We start from the raw sequence: 16,894 nt of genomic DNA on the forward strand, positions 1-16,894 counted from the left end.
AGCATATTTAAGTTGAACGTTTGACATTGCAGATACCAGTATGGACTGGACAGTGATACTTTTCAGGCCTAATGAAATGGTCGTTTTGACGCTTATTCGCATAACTCCAATAAATTGGTATCAAAGATAATCATCGGCTTCGTTTTCTGTGTAGTGATAGTGCAGGACATCCCTTCAGCACAATCAATCCTCTTTACATTGAGTCAGACAGGAAATTGCACTTTTCATGATTTGAATGTTGAACTTTTCTGAAAAATTGGGTGGTGCTTAATTAACGTTTAGATGTATATATATAAAACACCTGTAGAGTGCCTTATATCCATCTCCAGGATGTTCAGTGGCTCGAAGGAAATTTATGTTTCGCAAAGAGCAGACATTTCTTTCGAGGATTAAAGATTTTATCAACATTTTGAGATGACCCCCGATTCGAAACACCTCACAGTACAAAACACCATGACGTATTGAACTATGGAGCATTTCGAGTCGAGGGTCATCTCATTGTTTTATATTTTTTAGTTGTAAATCTTTAATCATCGCAAAGACACAAGGGCCTCTAGATGGTTAACAGTCATGTGGCCATCTTATACTCATCCCGGCTATATAATCCCTTATAAGGATGATGCGTTTATATTGGGAGCCGATGACATGTGTCAACCAAGTCAGTGAGCCTGACCACCCGATCCCGTTAATCGCCTCTTACGACAAGCATGGGTTACTGAAGATCAAATCTAACCCGGATCTTCATGGGCCTTGAGCATTACCAGGCCTACCAAAGAAAACGTTCCCACTGTGCAGAAAAACGCAGAAAAGCCCATATTAATCGTGGAAATAGCAACATTAACACATTACCTCGCTACTGAAACAGGCAACGAAAAACTATAAAACTGCAACATTTTTATATCAGCGAACTTTGACCTTTACTTCGCATACGCATTACGATCAGGGCTTCTTTCCAATTTCCGAGCAACCGCGAATCGCCTCGCGTAGAAAAAGTATTAAATATGTCGAAATAATTGCTGTCAATCGTTTCATACGAATGGAAAGTAAACTAAACAAGTGTGCACACAAGTATCATGATGACAAATACCAAATAACACAACAACAATATATAAAAAGGATTGTAACTTTTGTCCAAGCTGGACAACAGCCTGGTTCCCTGGGTCCGTTGCGCCTGCGCTACGCTCCGTCAGTGTCGGAGCGTAGCGCAGGCGCAACGGACCCAGGGAACCAGGCTGACTATGTTGAAGTTTATACGCCAAAGCCGTGGTGCATGTAGCTAAGATACATAGTGTTCACTAACATGAACGTTCATGTTAGTGAACACTATGTATCTTAGCTACATGTCATCACATCCCAAATTGCGAAGATTGATGCTCATGCTGTTGATCACTGGATTGACTGGTTTAGACTCGATTATTTACAGACCGCCTCTATTTATAGCTGGAATAGTAGGACTACACAGTATTAGCAGTTTATCGCACAGTATTTACTGTCTCTGCACAAATATGTTGTTTCCGTGGTAGTGGACATGTGCAGCCACCTGACGTTGAGGCATCCGCCCGCAGATGTCATGACGTTGTGCATGATGAATATATACGGTTTATTAGCAGTTTTAAACGATCAAACACTATACAATTAAGCTTTCCAAATCAGGGAGACGCTTTTCCCTCATCTAAATATATTTTTCGTTTCGTCATCAATTGAAATATCTTTCCGTAACATTACAATTCCCAGTTTCAATTAAACCCTAGCGACCGGAAACGAAGCGCGCGTTTTAATAAAATACGGGACAGACCCATCAAATTTACTTCGTTTATCTGGTGAGTATTGGATAATACCTTGCAGTTACTGTTGAGGTTTTAACAAATGGAGATTCTGCTTGTTTGCCTATATGGAATAGGGAACAATTAGTTGAATCGTTTCCATAGACCCGTTGTATTTGACCTGTTGACAAATCCGATTTGCCACTTCTTCCAGGCATGTTGTGTTTACACTCGTTAGATTGCAACACAGATAGAAGCAAGCAGGTTCAGTTAAATTTCCGAATTTATTTAACCTGAATACGACTGTCGTGGTTTACAGATAGATTTGGGGTTCAGTTATAAATGATTTAACAGGTGAGACAAGGAGGAGATACGCGTCCGCCATGTTTGATCCGAGATCGATGGTTACCATAATGCCCGGACGAGAGCGAACACATCTTTCGATGGTTCAGCACACATGGCGTATCATATGGTTCTTAATACTATCTTAGTAATTCATATAGCGTCTGTTTGAAGTGATCATTTTGTCGGACTGCTAAGTCTCTTTTCTGAGTATGGCTCCGTGTAGCTTCGCTGATGTACAGTCGGTCGGATTTTAATCCGCGATTCTTCGTCTGCCCGGTTTTTATTAACAGTGTCCCATGTACCCCCCTTCCCGTTTTGCACACACGCTTACTTTAGAATTTATTACCACAGCTTTTCTGAAAATGTTACAATATGTCACATTAATCTGTTTGATCTGTCATCTCATCACATGCTACTTGTGATATGACATAATATAAGCCTGCCATTGCCAATCAAACTATACATATTGATGATGATATGTGATGACACATTATTAATTAAAGCAAGTGCTTTGAATAAGAAGCAGTTTCGTTTTTATCATCATTTATAACAGTGTTCTGTGTCGTTTTAATTAATGGAACACCTTTTATTAATTCACATCTAAAGGAATTATGGAAGTTAGCTGAACAAGTCAGTCATTTTTATCATTATTAACATTGAAGTGTTCACAAGAAGACATACCAATGATCTGGACAACACCCTTTCATGGTCATTAGACTTGGGCCCCCTGGAATATTGCTGACTACAAGAACATGCTGCAGGGTTGTCTCCCAAAACCCCTACAGCCCATAACCCCTACAGCCCAGTACCCCTACGATTAGTTAAAACAACACGCAGCATTTACCTGTGTGGCATAATGAACTGACCCAAGGGAGTATACAGTGTGAGATTATGCTGCACAGAGTATACAGATGAGAAGGGAATAAGATTGTGCTGTTGTTATTAGGGTTTTAATAATTCTTTTTAAATAATTTAGATGAATAAAATGTTGAACTAGTTGTTCTAGCTTCCTGATGTACATATAGGGAGTGAGCAGATTTTGCAAATCGTAATAATATCAGTTGTAATAGTGTTGGAGATAGTAAACTGAGATGAATAATTTAAGGTGAGGTGAAATTGGGTTTAACTTCGTGCTTGAGAATATTTCGCTCATATTATGACGTGTGTGTGTGTGTATGTGTGGCTGCTTGTACTAGCTCAGACTGAAGCTGGTTTTATAGTGCTAGCCCACTGAGATACCATGCCGCAGTGAAGCAGGAATACCCCACTCAGACACATTATACTGACTCTGAGCTGACCCGTCCTTGTTGTTACCATAAATGCCAATCACCAGGCAGGGACCAACAAGTACCATATTTTAACGTCTTTTGGCCAGATGCGGTCGGGGATCGAACCCGCGACCTTCCGCTCTCCAGGCGGACGCTCTAACCACTACACCACGGAGGCGGTCAGTGAAAACATGAGAATAAGTTATGTCCTTATGATTATGTCATCTGAAAGGGGGTGGGTAGTGTCTCCAAAGCAAGCTCTTTCAGTAAACATGATGGGGGGAATCACTTTAACAAGCGACTGTAGTTTCAAATTTCTTTTTTATGCAATTTAATATCTAAGTTTGATTCTAGAGGACTTCTACCTATCTCAAACACACAAAATATTTCTTGCATATTTTGTTTCCTGAATTTGTGATGCATTTATTGCAGATTTTGAGTTTTTTGGGTGTACAAAGATAAAAAGTCAAACAAAATGGGGATCATGAGGCTGGAACATAGCAAAACCAGTTTGCTTGAGGTTGACAGATAACATGTAGAAATATAAAACATAGAAAACATTTTGTATGTAATGACATTATGATATTTAATGAAGTTGACCTCAAGTTCAATATTATTGTGGGTACAATGTGTTAAGCCCATTTCTGGTGTCCCCAGCCGTGATGTTGCTGGAATATTGCTAAAAGCGGCGTAAAACCAAAACTCAGTCAGTCAGTCAATATTATTGAACTTTTGTTAAAATATTTTTGTTATCATCCATAAAAACCATTCTCTCAAACTCTTAGTTTGGTTTGGGCTGGTCCGTAGTATGAAATAGGTAACAGGTAGGAGATAAGCAGTGCACTGGACCATGAACTTTGAAAAGCTGTAGGGGTTTTGGGAGGTTACCTGCTGCACTTGCTCCTTCCTGTATGTTAGTGTCAAATTTGCTGTGTATTGGCAAATGAGTTTATTGCATATATTGCGATTCATGTAGTCGTATTGTGATATACATGTATTGGGGTTAACGTCTTTGTCCGTGAGTGACGCTCATCATACAACCAGATCCTATTTTCTACACATTGAGGCCCTGAAAACATTTGTAATGATTCTGATAATCTTTTTTCCTTTAATACATTTTACAGCGTGTAACGACTGCTGTTTTGTCATAATTACAAAGGGAACTGTCAGTTGTGAATAGTAGTTGAGTAGGTTTTTACTATAACCATAGATGTAATCCCAAAACGTCTTTTATTGTTTTACCCAATATACTGGTTTTCCTAAAAGACATTGCAATACTTTTGAAACTGGTGATCCTGTTCAATAAACTGGCAATACTGTGCAGTCATACAAATGCTTGTTTGTTGTTTAACGCCACACTCAGCAATATTCCAGCTATATGGCAGTGGTCTGTAAATAATCCAGTCTGGACCAGACAATCCATTGATCAACGGCATGAGCATTGATCTACACATTTGAGATATATAGGTTATCACGCGAGTGTGTTTTGGGATGGTTAATATCCTGCATTAGGAATAATCACTGTATAAATACATAGTGATTATTCCTAATGCAGGATGTAAACCATCCCAAAAGACACGAGTGTGATAACCTGTTTATCATACAATGTCATTTTTGCTTTATAATTTAAAAAAATGCGATTTCAAATGCCACAAACATGGGTGGAAATAACCCATTGCCCGACGCCCCAGTCCAGTGTTTTTTTCTGTCGGGCAAGCAAATTTGTATATCACACTATACCGGTGTCCAGTTCACTTTCCAATGTTTATTATGTTATCAGGGCAAGTGATTTTACATGTGCCACTGTACCGGAGTACACTAGCAATTTTCAAGTTATTTCCATCCCTGCACAAATCATGAAACTAAACTTTGTGGAATGGCTATGACATCACAAATATGTGCGGAGTAATATGTTACGCCACAAGCCCGGTGACATAATTTTCTCCTTATCACTCAGCGGTCATCTAGTTCCCAGTAAGCTTTTATGCTAAAGCACGTATTGTTGTCATCAAATCTTAGCTTACGTTTGAAAAATAACAACAAACTCGCGTGGAACTTCGGAAACATTCAATTAACCTTTTGAACAACAAAATATGCTTTAATGTTAGTGTGACGTTGTGCGACTGGATTCCTATGCCGTTCTCTCACTAACGCTGACAGTCGGTCGGGGAACTGATGTTGGTATCTTCGTAAGCCTATGAATTTCTATCTTCGCTTTGTAATCTACTCCATATATCAAAACCAGGCATGAATTTTCTGGGATCAAAGCTCTTGACAGTACCGTAACCACGACCGTTAATCCGGACACGACCGCTGACCCTTGACGCCATGTTTGTTTACACTGTGAAAGTAGTCCCTAAAATTTGCATATGACCTCTCTAATTTGCATCAATATCCGTATATGACCCCAGCGGATACCGAAAATATCCGTTGGCTTTATCCTGCCGAGAACACTATCCATTGTATGATAAATGATGACATGTGCCAACCAAGTCAGCGAGTCTGACCACCCGATCCCGTTAGTTAGGCCTTATGACAAGCATGTCCTACTATTGAATGTGGTCTTCTCTTCCAGGTGGAGAACCTGCCATGTCCACTAGATCGTCGGCCAAAACTGCCCCAGGGGGGACACTGACAGACCCACATGGGATGGAGCCTGACTCCCCTGCACCCTCACCACCAACATCTCCCAGTACTCGAGTGACGCGGCAGTCAAGACGTGCTACATTTGAATGTGAAGACTGTGGTAAGAAGTTCCTGACAGAGCAGATGAAGACGACACACAGCTTAATACACTTGGGGGAGAAACCACATGGGTGTGAGCTGTGTGGGCGACACTTCCGGCAAGCTTCTGAGCTGCAGCGACACAAGACCAGGCATAGTGAGGAGGATGGAATATGCTGCTTTGTCTGCAGCTTGGAGCTGGACAGCTGTTCGGAGCTGGTTGATCACATGAAGAAACACTCTATCAACTTCAAGTCTAAGATGTCAAGTGCGGGCTACACATTCCGCTCGTCCTCTGTGGTGAAGAGCTATCGGGACCTGTTCGGCTCCGGCAACCCACAACCTTGTTATGTCTGCTTCAGAGATTTCCCAGGAAGTGCAGAGCTTCTTGAGCACCTGGGACAGCACACTGCTGTGGAGCTTTTGAAAGGTAGCAGTGACAGAGATCTGTGGAAGAGTTCCTCATCCTATGCTGAACTTCAGTATGCGAAGTGGAGAAGAAGAAGGGCAAGCTCCCTACAGAGTCTAAAAAGCTCAGAAGGAAGAGCAAGTAGAGACAAAACTGAAGTTAAATCGGAGTTCACTCATGTTTGTCGAGTCTGTCATCAGATGTTCAAGGGCGTGGAATCCCTGTTGTGTCACTGGATGGAAAGAAAGGGAAAGAGCGGCCATGTAGGTGCAGTTGGCGGCGAGGGCTATGACACTCATAATATACATATGCACTATCATGGTCGACGGCTTGGGTTCCGATGTAACCGGTGTGGTGAGACCTTCACCTCTGTCGACCCTGTTGTCTCTCATCTGGAGGTTCATGCAGACACAGAGGTCATCACGCAGATCACAGAAACACATGTAGAGGTACCCTTGAGAGACACTGAATCAGTCACAGAGCCCACAGTAAAGGTCGAGGAAGTAGAGAATGAAGTGGAGAGTGAGGAGGAGGGGAAAATGTTGTATCACATGTCGGATGAGTCTGATGGAGAACTAGACCCCACTCCATCTGGGAAGTTTGAGTGTTTTGTTTGTATGAAGGTAGCAAAATGCAAGTCTGCCCTGCGTAGGCATATGATGATACACAAGGAAGAGAAGCCGTTCCTGTGTCCGGTGTGCGGGAGGAAATATGCTCGACCTGAGGACCTGAAGCAGCACCTGATCCGCCACGTGGCCGACCTGTACCAACAAGGCAACTCCACAAACCCCAACTCCAGGTTCAAGTGCGACATTTGCACTGCTGTATTCCAGTGTGAGAAGGACCTTCAGTTCCATGGTGTTTTTCACGGAGTGTACCGACCTAACGCCAGGACCTACGCTGATGGTCAGTCCACCGTGTGCCCTATCTGTGGGAAGATGCTGCAGAAAGCCACCAGCCTTCCCTCTCACATTGAGCTTCACACCCAAGACAGGAAGTTTGAGTGTGGTGTCTGTGGACGTACGTTCAAGTCGGAGAGGAACCGGAATCGTCATCAGAAGATCCACACAGGAGTGAAAGAGTTTGTGTGTGAAGTCTGTGGGAAGGGTCTTTCACGAAAAGCTGAGTACGAAGCACATTTGAATCGCCATAACACTGACCCATCCTTTAATGGTAAAGCTGGCCGCAAGAAGGGCACTAAGGTCATCAATAATAAGGTCATTTACTCAAAGGAAGGCTATGGATCACCAGAAGACAAGGTGGCCATGGCCAGGAAACCAAAGAGTCGTGTTCTTCGGAGGGATCTTCATCTTGACAGCAATGGCGATGTGTTGATGGACATGTCAGCTTTGTCAGGAGTGACTCACAGTCTTCTGAATCTGCCAGAGAAGACTATTATCCCACACAAGAACAAGAAGAGGAAGATGGCAATGGTCATGGCTGATGATACCACAGAGCCTTCCTCCAATGGACACCAGGTGGTGCTTCAGAGTGTTGAGACACAGACAGAGGTTCTGACATCGGAACAATCCTCTCTGTCACATAACATTGACATTATCACATCTGAACTGACAGATCCTAATTTGACTGCAGCCGAAGTGACCAGTGTTGATGGTGTGTCATCAGCTGAGGATGAAGCAATCATCATCATTGTTCAGGACCCCACGACAGGTGAAAATGAGGTCCTCACCATCAAGAGTTTCCAAGAGGGGGCATCCAAGCTCATAAGCCCCAATGAAGAACTGATGAAAGCCTTAGAAAGTTTCCAGAAAAACAAGTGTCTGGATGAAATGACCACTCTGCCCGCTGGGAGTATTGATGGTACACAGGTGAAGACAGAAGTACTGGATCAGGCTGAGGAGAGTAAACCTCACAAACATCCAGCTGATGATGTAACCGTGGCAACAACTACCCAAATACTTGACGATGTTCCACTTGAAGTTCTAGGTGATGTAACTTTGAGCACAACCACGCAGTGTTCATTACATCAAGGTAACATGGTGACGACTGTAGAACACCATGACAAAGCGGCAGCTGTGCAACAGGATGACAATGTGTCTGTTGTGGCAAGGAACCAGCCTCAGTCGCCAGCCATCAATGTTGATCAGACCATGACACCCTCTGGAGATGGCGGTCAGTCAGGAAGTAAGCTGGTCGTTGCCACTCAGCAGGATTCTGCACTTTCTAGGTAAGTTAGGGACCATTCATAATTTATAGCTAGGGGAGGTGATTATGACTTTTATGGAGAAGCATGTACACTGTGAAGGGACACCCCCCAACCCCCACCCCCTTCTAAAATGTATGTACAAAGTAAGTGACCCTCCCTGTATATCATGTACACAATCAATGCCTCCTTCCCCCCCTTTTTTTCCATAATTTTAAGCATGATATTTTAATACTTCTATGTACAAAATTGATGAGATGACAAAAAAACCAACCCAATGACCCCCTACCTCCCCAGAACAAAATGGTCCCCCCTCCTTAAAATCATCATCACCCCCACTAGCCATAGATTATGAACGGCCCCTTACAGTGTAACAACCAGGAATCACTATTACAAGGCATTCTATCGGTAATTACTTCCATCTCCCTTGACCTCTAAATATTCTTTAAAAACGTTTTTTGAAATAATACAAACGTATACTTGCATTATTTGATTCAATCATGAATGACTTTCACGGAACTCCATTTGTCTAGTGTTGATATATTTGACATTTCTGACGCATACATAGAAACCCTGCATCCATACCCCACTATAGATACACTGCACCATTCAAAATTGTACTAGGACTCACTCACCACTATGTCTTTGTACAGTGATTGAGTGAGTTTAGTTTTACGCCGCACTCAGCAATATTCCAGCGATATGGCGGCGGTCTGTAAATAATCGAGTCTGGACCAGACAATCCAGTGATCAACAGCATGAGCATCGATCTATGTAATAGGGATACGATGACAGGTGTCAACCAAGTCAGTGAGCCTGACCACCCAGTCCCGTTAGTCGCCTCTTACGACAAGCATGGGTTACTGAAGATCAATTCTAACCCGGATCTTCACGGGTCTCTTTGTACAGTTTGAGTGAATGAGTTTGGTTTTACACTGCTTTTAGCAATATTCCAGCAATATCACGTCCGGGGACACCAGAAATGGGCTTCACACATTGTACCATGTGGGGAAACGAAACCAGGGTGTACGCTTTCATAACTGAAATATGCTTGCCTTGCCTAGTTGTTTCCTCCTTAAGAGGTCCACATTTATATGCTCAGAAAACATTTTTACAATTACAAATTCATACATGACAGTCTTCAAGTAACAGTATCTATGTCAAGGGCTTTCTCAAACACAATCTAGTGTAAGCAATATTGTGGCAGTGACATCACTTCCAAAGGCAGGGGTGGAAATAACTTTAAGATTGCTAGTGTACTGCGGTACAGTGGCACATGTAAAATCACTTGCCCTGATAATTTTTTCCACTATACCGGCCGATTTTCTTGTTGATTTGTTAAATGAACAACATAATTAACATTGGAAAGTGGGTGGTAGGGTAGCCTAGTAGTTAAAGTGTTTGCTGAAGGCCTGGGTTTGATTCCCCACATGTATACAATGTGTGAAGCCCATTTCTGGTGTCCCCCCGTCGTGATAAACTATTGCTAAAAGCGGTGTAAAACCATACTCACTCCAAAATGGAACATAATAAATATATTTGATACACTGTACATTCTGTGATTTCTTGGCATGCTCATATGTTTTGTTCTTCTTTCTGTTCCAGTGTTCTTCCTGGACAAGCCGACAATCTCAATGTCAAGGTTGTGTCCTTCACCTTGGACGAGACAACAGGCATCCTTGTTCCCATATATCCTGACAAGTCTAACCTTAAACTGTCAGTCACCGGGGACAGTACTGCAGTTATTGTGAGCGACACTATCCCTCAAACAGGTGTTGCACCGGACACCATCCCTGGAACAGGTGTCGGTATCGACACCACCCCTGGAGCAGCTGCTGCCATGGACAAGACCAATGGAGCTAATGTTGCCATGGACACCATCAGTGGGGCAAGTGTTGCCATTGACACCATCAAAGGAGCAAGTGTTGCCATGGGCAATATCAATGGAGCCACGGACACTCCAGTAAAGATGTCAACTCAGGCTTCTCCCACCTCCAAATTACAGGACTTCAGTGAAACAATGACGTCGTCGATGTTGCTGAACACTGATGGCGACCTGACTGCTGTTGAGGCACTGATGCAGATGAAGTCACCCCAGCATGCAGGGATAAGGCCACATCTGGTAGGTCCAGCTGGAGACAGGATGACATGTCCCAGTGTTCTGCAGAAGGCTGTAAGTGTCCCAGTGTTGAAGTGTACTCCAGATGGTAGAGTGATCAAGACCCCAGCAGGTGCTCCAGCAGTATTCAAGTCTGTCAAACTGTCGCCAACTTTGCCTCCAAGTCCTGGAAAAGATTTGCAGTCTGAGCTTGAAATTGCATCAACTTCAGCCGATGTCCCTCATGAAGATGATGTTGATGATGATGATGATAATGATGATAATGATGATGGTATTTCTAATGATGATGAAATAATAGAAGAACCTGTCAGGAAGAAGAGGAAGACAAAGGATTTAGATTGGACACCTGCTAAGCCAGTTCGTAAGTCTCTCCTCAACAGCTATGAAGGAGTTTCAAAAATTGTTGCCTCTCTCCTCAGGCAAAAGAAACCCAGAGGAACTGTGAAGAAGATGAAAGCCAAAGCTGATGTTGCTGCTGTTGGAGATGCTGCTGAGGGTGTAGAGGAGAATGGCGAGCCAGATCGAGAGTTTGTGAAATGCAACATCTGCCGTAGTCTACAGCCGTGGGAGGAGCTGCGACAGCACATAGACACGGAACATGGAACCAACGCCTACCAATGTGGGCTGTGCTCAAAGGGCTTCGACAGCAACGTGGATCTCCACATGCATCTGTTGGGGCATGAGAAAGACGACCGCATCAAGAGGACTTTGTCGCTGTTGACTGGGGACACGGAGGTGAGGAGGCAGCTGGCCAGCACAGGGGTGAGTTCGGGGTTGAGCGGGGAAGCATCGGCAGCCATCTTGGCCCTGGAACGGGGTGGGGATCTCAAAGAGGTGCTGGCTACGGTGGAGGTTGACGTGGAAGACCTCATCAACACTGACACCAGCAATAAAGAGGAAGAGACTAATAAAGAGGACATTGTCAACATTGACACAAAGACCAGCACTAAAGACGGAAAGACTATAGTCACCATGTCTAATGTTAAGAGCAGTGTGGAACATGGTGATAGTGGATCAAGTCAAAACCAGACAAGTGTTGGGACTTCTTCAAAAAGAAATCAAGAGGACATAAATGTAGATTCCAGTAAGAGTACAAAACCTCCTCCCGATGGGGATTCATGCATCGAGAACCCCACCTCTACTGAAACCACATCAGGTGCCAATGAATGTTCAGATGACGTAAAGCAGCCTGGAGATTGCGCAGCTTGTCGTGAATCATTCATGTCCTCATTCTCACTGAAGAAACAGAACTCAGAATTGCCTATGATGGAGCATACATGTGACAGGGCAGCATCAGAGGAATGCTGGGACAGAGAGTCGGGAGACGAGGGTCGAGAGGGCCTCACATGCGTGTGTGGTCTGTGTGGCTACAAGTTCGTCAATGTCAACCTGCTCACCAGGCATGTGAAGGCTCACTACAGAGAAAAGCCTTTCTCCTGTGATATGTGCAGCAAGAAGTATGCGCGCCGGGACGAACTCGTGAAACATCGGATGTCACATCAGGCCGTTGTTGTTAACAAGCCTAAACAGGAGCGGAGGAAGTTCCTGCCGAGAACGAAATCGGGAAAGTATCCGTGTCATCTGTGTAAGGAACAGTTCAAGACATACCAGAGCAGATACACACACGTGTTGTGTCATGAGAGTGATGAGGCTACTAGTGAGAAAGTTGACATTGATAAACCCAGAGACAAATCCAGTCTGTTTAAACCCACGGACAAGTCAAATGTGACATGTGACGTATGTGGTCTCGTGTTGTCCGGGCCTCGGCACCTTGTTCGACACAAACTCATTCACACGAATGAACGCCCATGGCTGTGTCAGGAATGTGGGAAGAGTTTCCTGCGCAGTGACGATCTACGTGTTCACCAGAGACGACAACACAGCAATGTTGGAAACTCTGACGCCAACAAGGAGTCAAAGTTCAGGAAAGTTTGTCCTTTCTGTAAACGAGCCTTCACCTCTTTCAACTCCTTCCGCAATCATGTGAAAACCCATAAGAGCGAGAGGCTGGACGGAAGCCTCAAGTGCGAAATCTGTGGGAAGGTGTTCATCAAACACATCAGTCTCCGTAACCACCAACAGATACACAAAAACACCTACCGCCGCGGCATGAAGAGAAACACCACCAGTCATAAACCAGCAACCTTGACCTACAACTGTGAAGACTGCGGCAAACAGATCAAGAGCAAGAGCAACTTTGTCCGTCACATGAAGTTGCAGAACGAGGGTAAGCATCACATCTGCTCCAAGTGCACCAAGGGCTTTGCACGCCAGGCTGATCTGCGCATGCATGAGCGGCTGCATACCGGTGAGCGTCCGTTCTTGTGTAACCTGTGTGGCAAGGGCTTCACCTCCAACTCTGCCCTCAGCCACCATGTGAAGATGCACAACCAGCCTGTGGTGTACAAGTACTCTTGCACTCAGTGTGAGGGCCTGTTTGCCTCCAGGAAGGAATTCAAGGATCATGTAAAGAGCTGTACGCCAAAACAGATGGAGATTGTGTTTATACAGGAGACTGAGACTGTGCCCATTGAAACTATAGAGTATATCTAGCAAGGCGTATAAGAAGGTCACGTGATAGGCTCCGAAAAGATCCAGTTTAAGATTGGCCCTCGGCCATCCATGCTGGTCGTAAGAGACGAGTAACAAGAGTGGAGAACAATGCTAATGTCTTCTTTGAGTGGCATTTTAGAAGTTGGGAAGTACAATATAGAACAAACTTTATGGATAACAACTTCTTTTTATTCGTGAGTGCGACGTTTCAATACAGATTCTTGTACCGTTGTCAAGCATTATCGAAACGTCGCACTCACGAATAAAAGAAGTTGTTATCCATAAAGTTTGTTCTATAATACTAATGTCAGCAGACCGCCATGTAGCTGGAATACTGCTGAGTGCGGCGTTAAACAACAACCAATCATGTTAGCCATTGGGTTGTCTGGTTCACACTCAAATATTTCTGGACCTCCGTCTGGAGCTGGAGTAGTGCTGTGTGTGTTGCTGAACAAACACATGAATGACTGGATATATAACAGGTAGATATGGTCTTCATACTGAATATGTTATTATTAAAATAATAACAATATCGAAACAATTCCTTTTGGAGCTATTGTATAATTATGTCAAGTGTCAAGTGGAAATGAAGATTGTGAAACTGTTGTGTATATCCAGTGTTTTTATTTACCTTCTACAACTCATGGAATGAATTATAAAATGACATCACATAAACAACCAAGTTTGTGTAAGGAATTGTGTTTCTCATAACATGTATTTCGAAATGAGGTATGTTTGGTAAGCAATATTTTTATTATAAAACTGTAAACAAATTTTAAGTCCATATCATCAGGATCATATTCCTTTTACACAAACTGATGATTTTATTAGTTTATGATGTTTATACACAGTTTGCTTATGGCGACACTACATTGGTTAACAAGCCTTAAACATAGAAGGAGGGGTAGCCAAGTGGTTAAAGCGTTCGCTTGTCACACTGAAGATACGGGTTCAATTCCCCACATGGGTACAGTGTGTGAAGCCCATTTCAGGTGCCTTCCATCATGATATTGCTGGACTATTGCTAAACTTAACTCACTCACTAATCATAGAAGGAAAAATATGATGCTCAGGTCACAGTCTAAATATGACCAAATGGTGACTGTAGCAAGATGACAGTCGTAAGTGTAAAATAAAGTATGGAAGTTATGATCAGCGTATGGTACAATCATTTTGTGGAACATGGTTCAGGAACTGAAAATATGATAAAGTGTCTATGGTGAGATTAGGTGAGGTGAGTGAGTGAGTTTAGTTTTATGCCGCACTGAGCAATATTCCAGCTATATGGCGGGTGTCTGTAAATAATCGAGTCTGGACCAGACAATCCAGTGATCACAGCATGAACATCGATCTGAACCGATGACATGTCGCAACCAAGTCAGTGAGCCTGACCACCCGATCCCGTTAGTCGCCTCTTACGACAAGCATGAGGTGAGGTAAGGTGAGGTTAGGTGAGGTGAAATGGGGGCCAACATCACATTGCAGATTATCGCTCATATGTAGCAATGTGTATGGTTTAAACATATTTTTATTCCCAAAGAATCTGGTTTGGTAAACAAGCAAAACTTTGCTTTTATTCATACCTCACCGGTACATATATCATATAAATAAAATACCCAAGAACTGGATACTCAAAAACAACAAATTAATCATATATGTGCATTGTATGCCCTTATGAACCTTGAAATTCATGAAATAGATAATACTAAATGATGTCCCATGTAATACCATATTTATGAAACGAGTGAATGGTTTGATATCTAACGACCATAAATATGGTATTACATGGATAGAGTTTAGTATTTTATTTATTACTCACCCAACATTTGCAAAGTAATATCGAGCAAAGTACTTCTTTCCTAAGAATTCAACGAGTGTGATGTCTCTCAGTTTTCAAGCAAGGTCGAATACTTTTGTTACAGAGGAATTAGCATTGTGACATCATAACTGTAAACCACTTTGATGTCATATGTACGGCTTCATACGATGTTATTACACATTGTAAACCAAAAGTCACTGTGTTCTTTAATCTGATTGGTTGAAAAATTGATCAAATGGTATTCGATTCCCGGTAGCTGAGTATTAATGCATACAAACATCGCTCACACCATTGTATTGTTACGTCGTCAGCTGTGATGACGTCATTCAAATCATATTGTGGCGTAAAAGTGAATGGCGTCACAAATGAGCAGTTCAGATGGTACCATGGGACACAGCCGAAGCGGCGGCTGATGACATTTCACTGCTGTACTGCGTACTTTCGATGTCAATGAGTGCAGACACAAAAGTGTGTGTGGACCTTTTGGTTTTACTTTTGTGTTTATAATGTTGATAAACATCATGTGTTTGCCAATTTCGGGTGTTATTGAGTATTTGAATACTCAATAACCTACGGCGTCAGCCTGAGGTTTCAAATGAAATATTTGTGATGATGTTTATCTCTAAAGTGTGATATTTTCAACGGGTGAGTAATTATATTCAGTTCTAATGACTTGGATCATTCCAATATGCATATCTTGCTGTGCTAACAACACCAATGAATGAGAAAAAAAATCCTTTTATAAATTTCATGAATATTCAATTCGAGTGAAGGCAAATAATGAACCAAATTCATAAAAGGATATGGTTCGAATATTTGAGTGAATAATAAAATCCATAGTGTGCATGTGTACATACTTTTTCCAGTTCTTGGATTCCAGTGAGAGAGTGAGTTTAGTTTTACGCCGCACTCCGCAATATTCCAGCTATATGGCGGCAGTCTGTAAATAATCGAGTCTGGACCAGACAATCCAGTGATGAACTGCATGAGCATCGACCTGCATATTTGGGAACCGATGACATGTGACAACCAAGCCAGCGAGCCTGACCACCCGATCCCGTTAGTCGCCTCTTGGGTTACTGAAGGCCAATATTCTAACCCAGATCTTCACGGGTATTCCAGGTTTGAATTGGTGCAGAACCCATTCTGGTTGCAAAACATGGTTAAGTAAATGAGGTTTTCAGTCTTGGTGGTTTGGTCTGCATCCTGACTGCAAAATGTAAACACTGGTGGAGGTGTAAGTCCAACATTGAGAAGATTTATGTATCATTGCAGTAGGTTTCACAATGTTAAACCGCAAATGTTTGTTTTGAGACACTAATTGGGAAGAAGCTAATCTTGCAAACAAGGTTCACTTCTCTCTCTAAACAACAAAAGAGTGAGTGAGTGAGTTGGGTTTTACGCTGCTGTTAGCAATATTCCAGCAATATCATGGCGGGGGGACGCCAGAAATAACAACAAAAGAACAAATGCGTGAGTCTGAACACCTCTTCTCCTGATGGGAATGCTGTGCCAGCTCTTAATTTAACACAAGTCAGAAAACAACACCGTATATAAGTAAATACTATTGTTTATTCTGAACTGAAGCTGCACATGGCATTATTCAACAATCACTCATACGCGGCACCGCTACCACACACTTTGAATATCCCTACCAACTCTTGAGCTGTATATACATCAGCTGTATCCAGACTATTGTTTAACATTGTGTGGTGGGTCTGTTATTTAGA

The 16,894-nt window shown here is 42.8% G+C and overlaps 1 protein-coding gene across 1 annotated transcript in view; it reads left to right on the forward strand.

The window, feature by feature from the left end:
* Positions 1-13,571, forward strand: part of LOC124260193 — a 51,884-nt gene extending 38,313 nt beyond the window's left edge. The window contains exons 10-12 of the mRNA XM_046694453.1: positions 1,752-1,820; positions 5,952-8,697; positions 10,279-13,571. Coding sequence (XP_046550409.1) covers positions 1,752-1,820; positions 5,952-8,697; positions 10,279-13,345 — 5,882 coding nt within the window. The 3' untranslated portion in view covers positions 13,346-13,571. The remainder of the gene's footprint in view (positions 1-1,751; positions 1,821-5,951; positions 8,698-10,278) is intronic.
* The last annotated feature ends 3,323 nt before the right edge of the window (positions 13,572-16,894 follow it).

This window comes from Haliotis rubra, unplaced genomic scaffold, assembly GCF_003918875.1.
Source record: "Haliotis rubra isolate DU_JTF1 unplaced genomic scaffold, ASM391887v1 Scf753, whole genome shotgun sequence".
NCBI classification, from domain to species: domain Eukaryota; kingdom Metazoa; phylum Mollusca; class Gastropoda; order Lepetellida; family Haliotidae; genus Haliotis; species Haliotis rubra.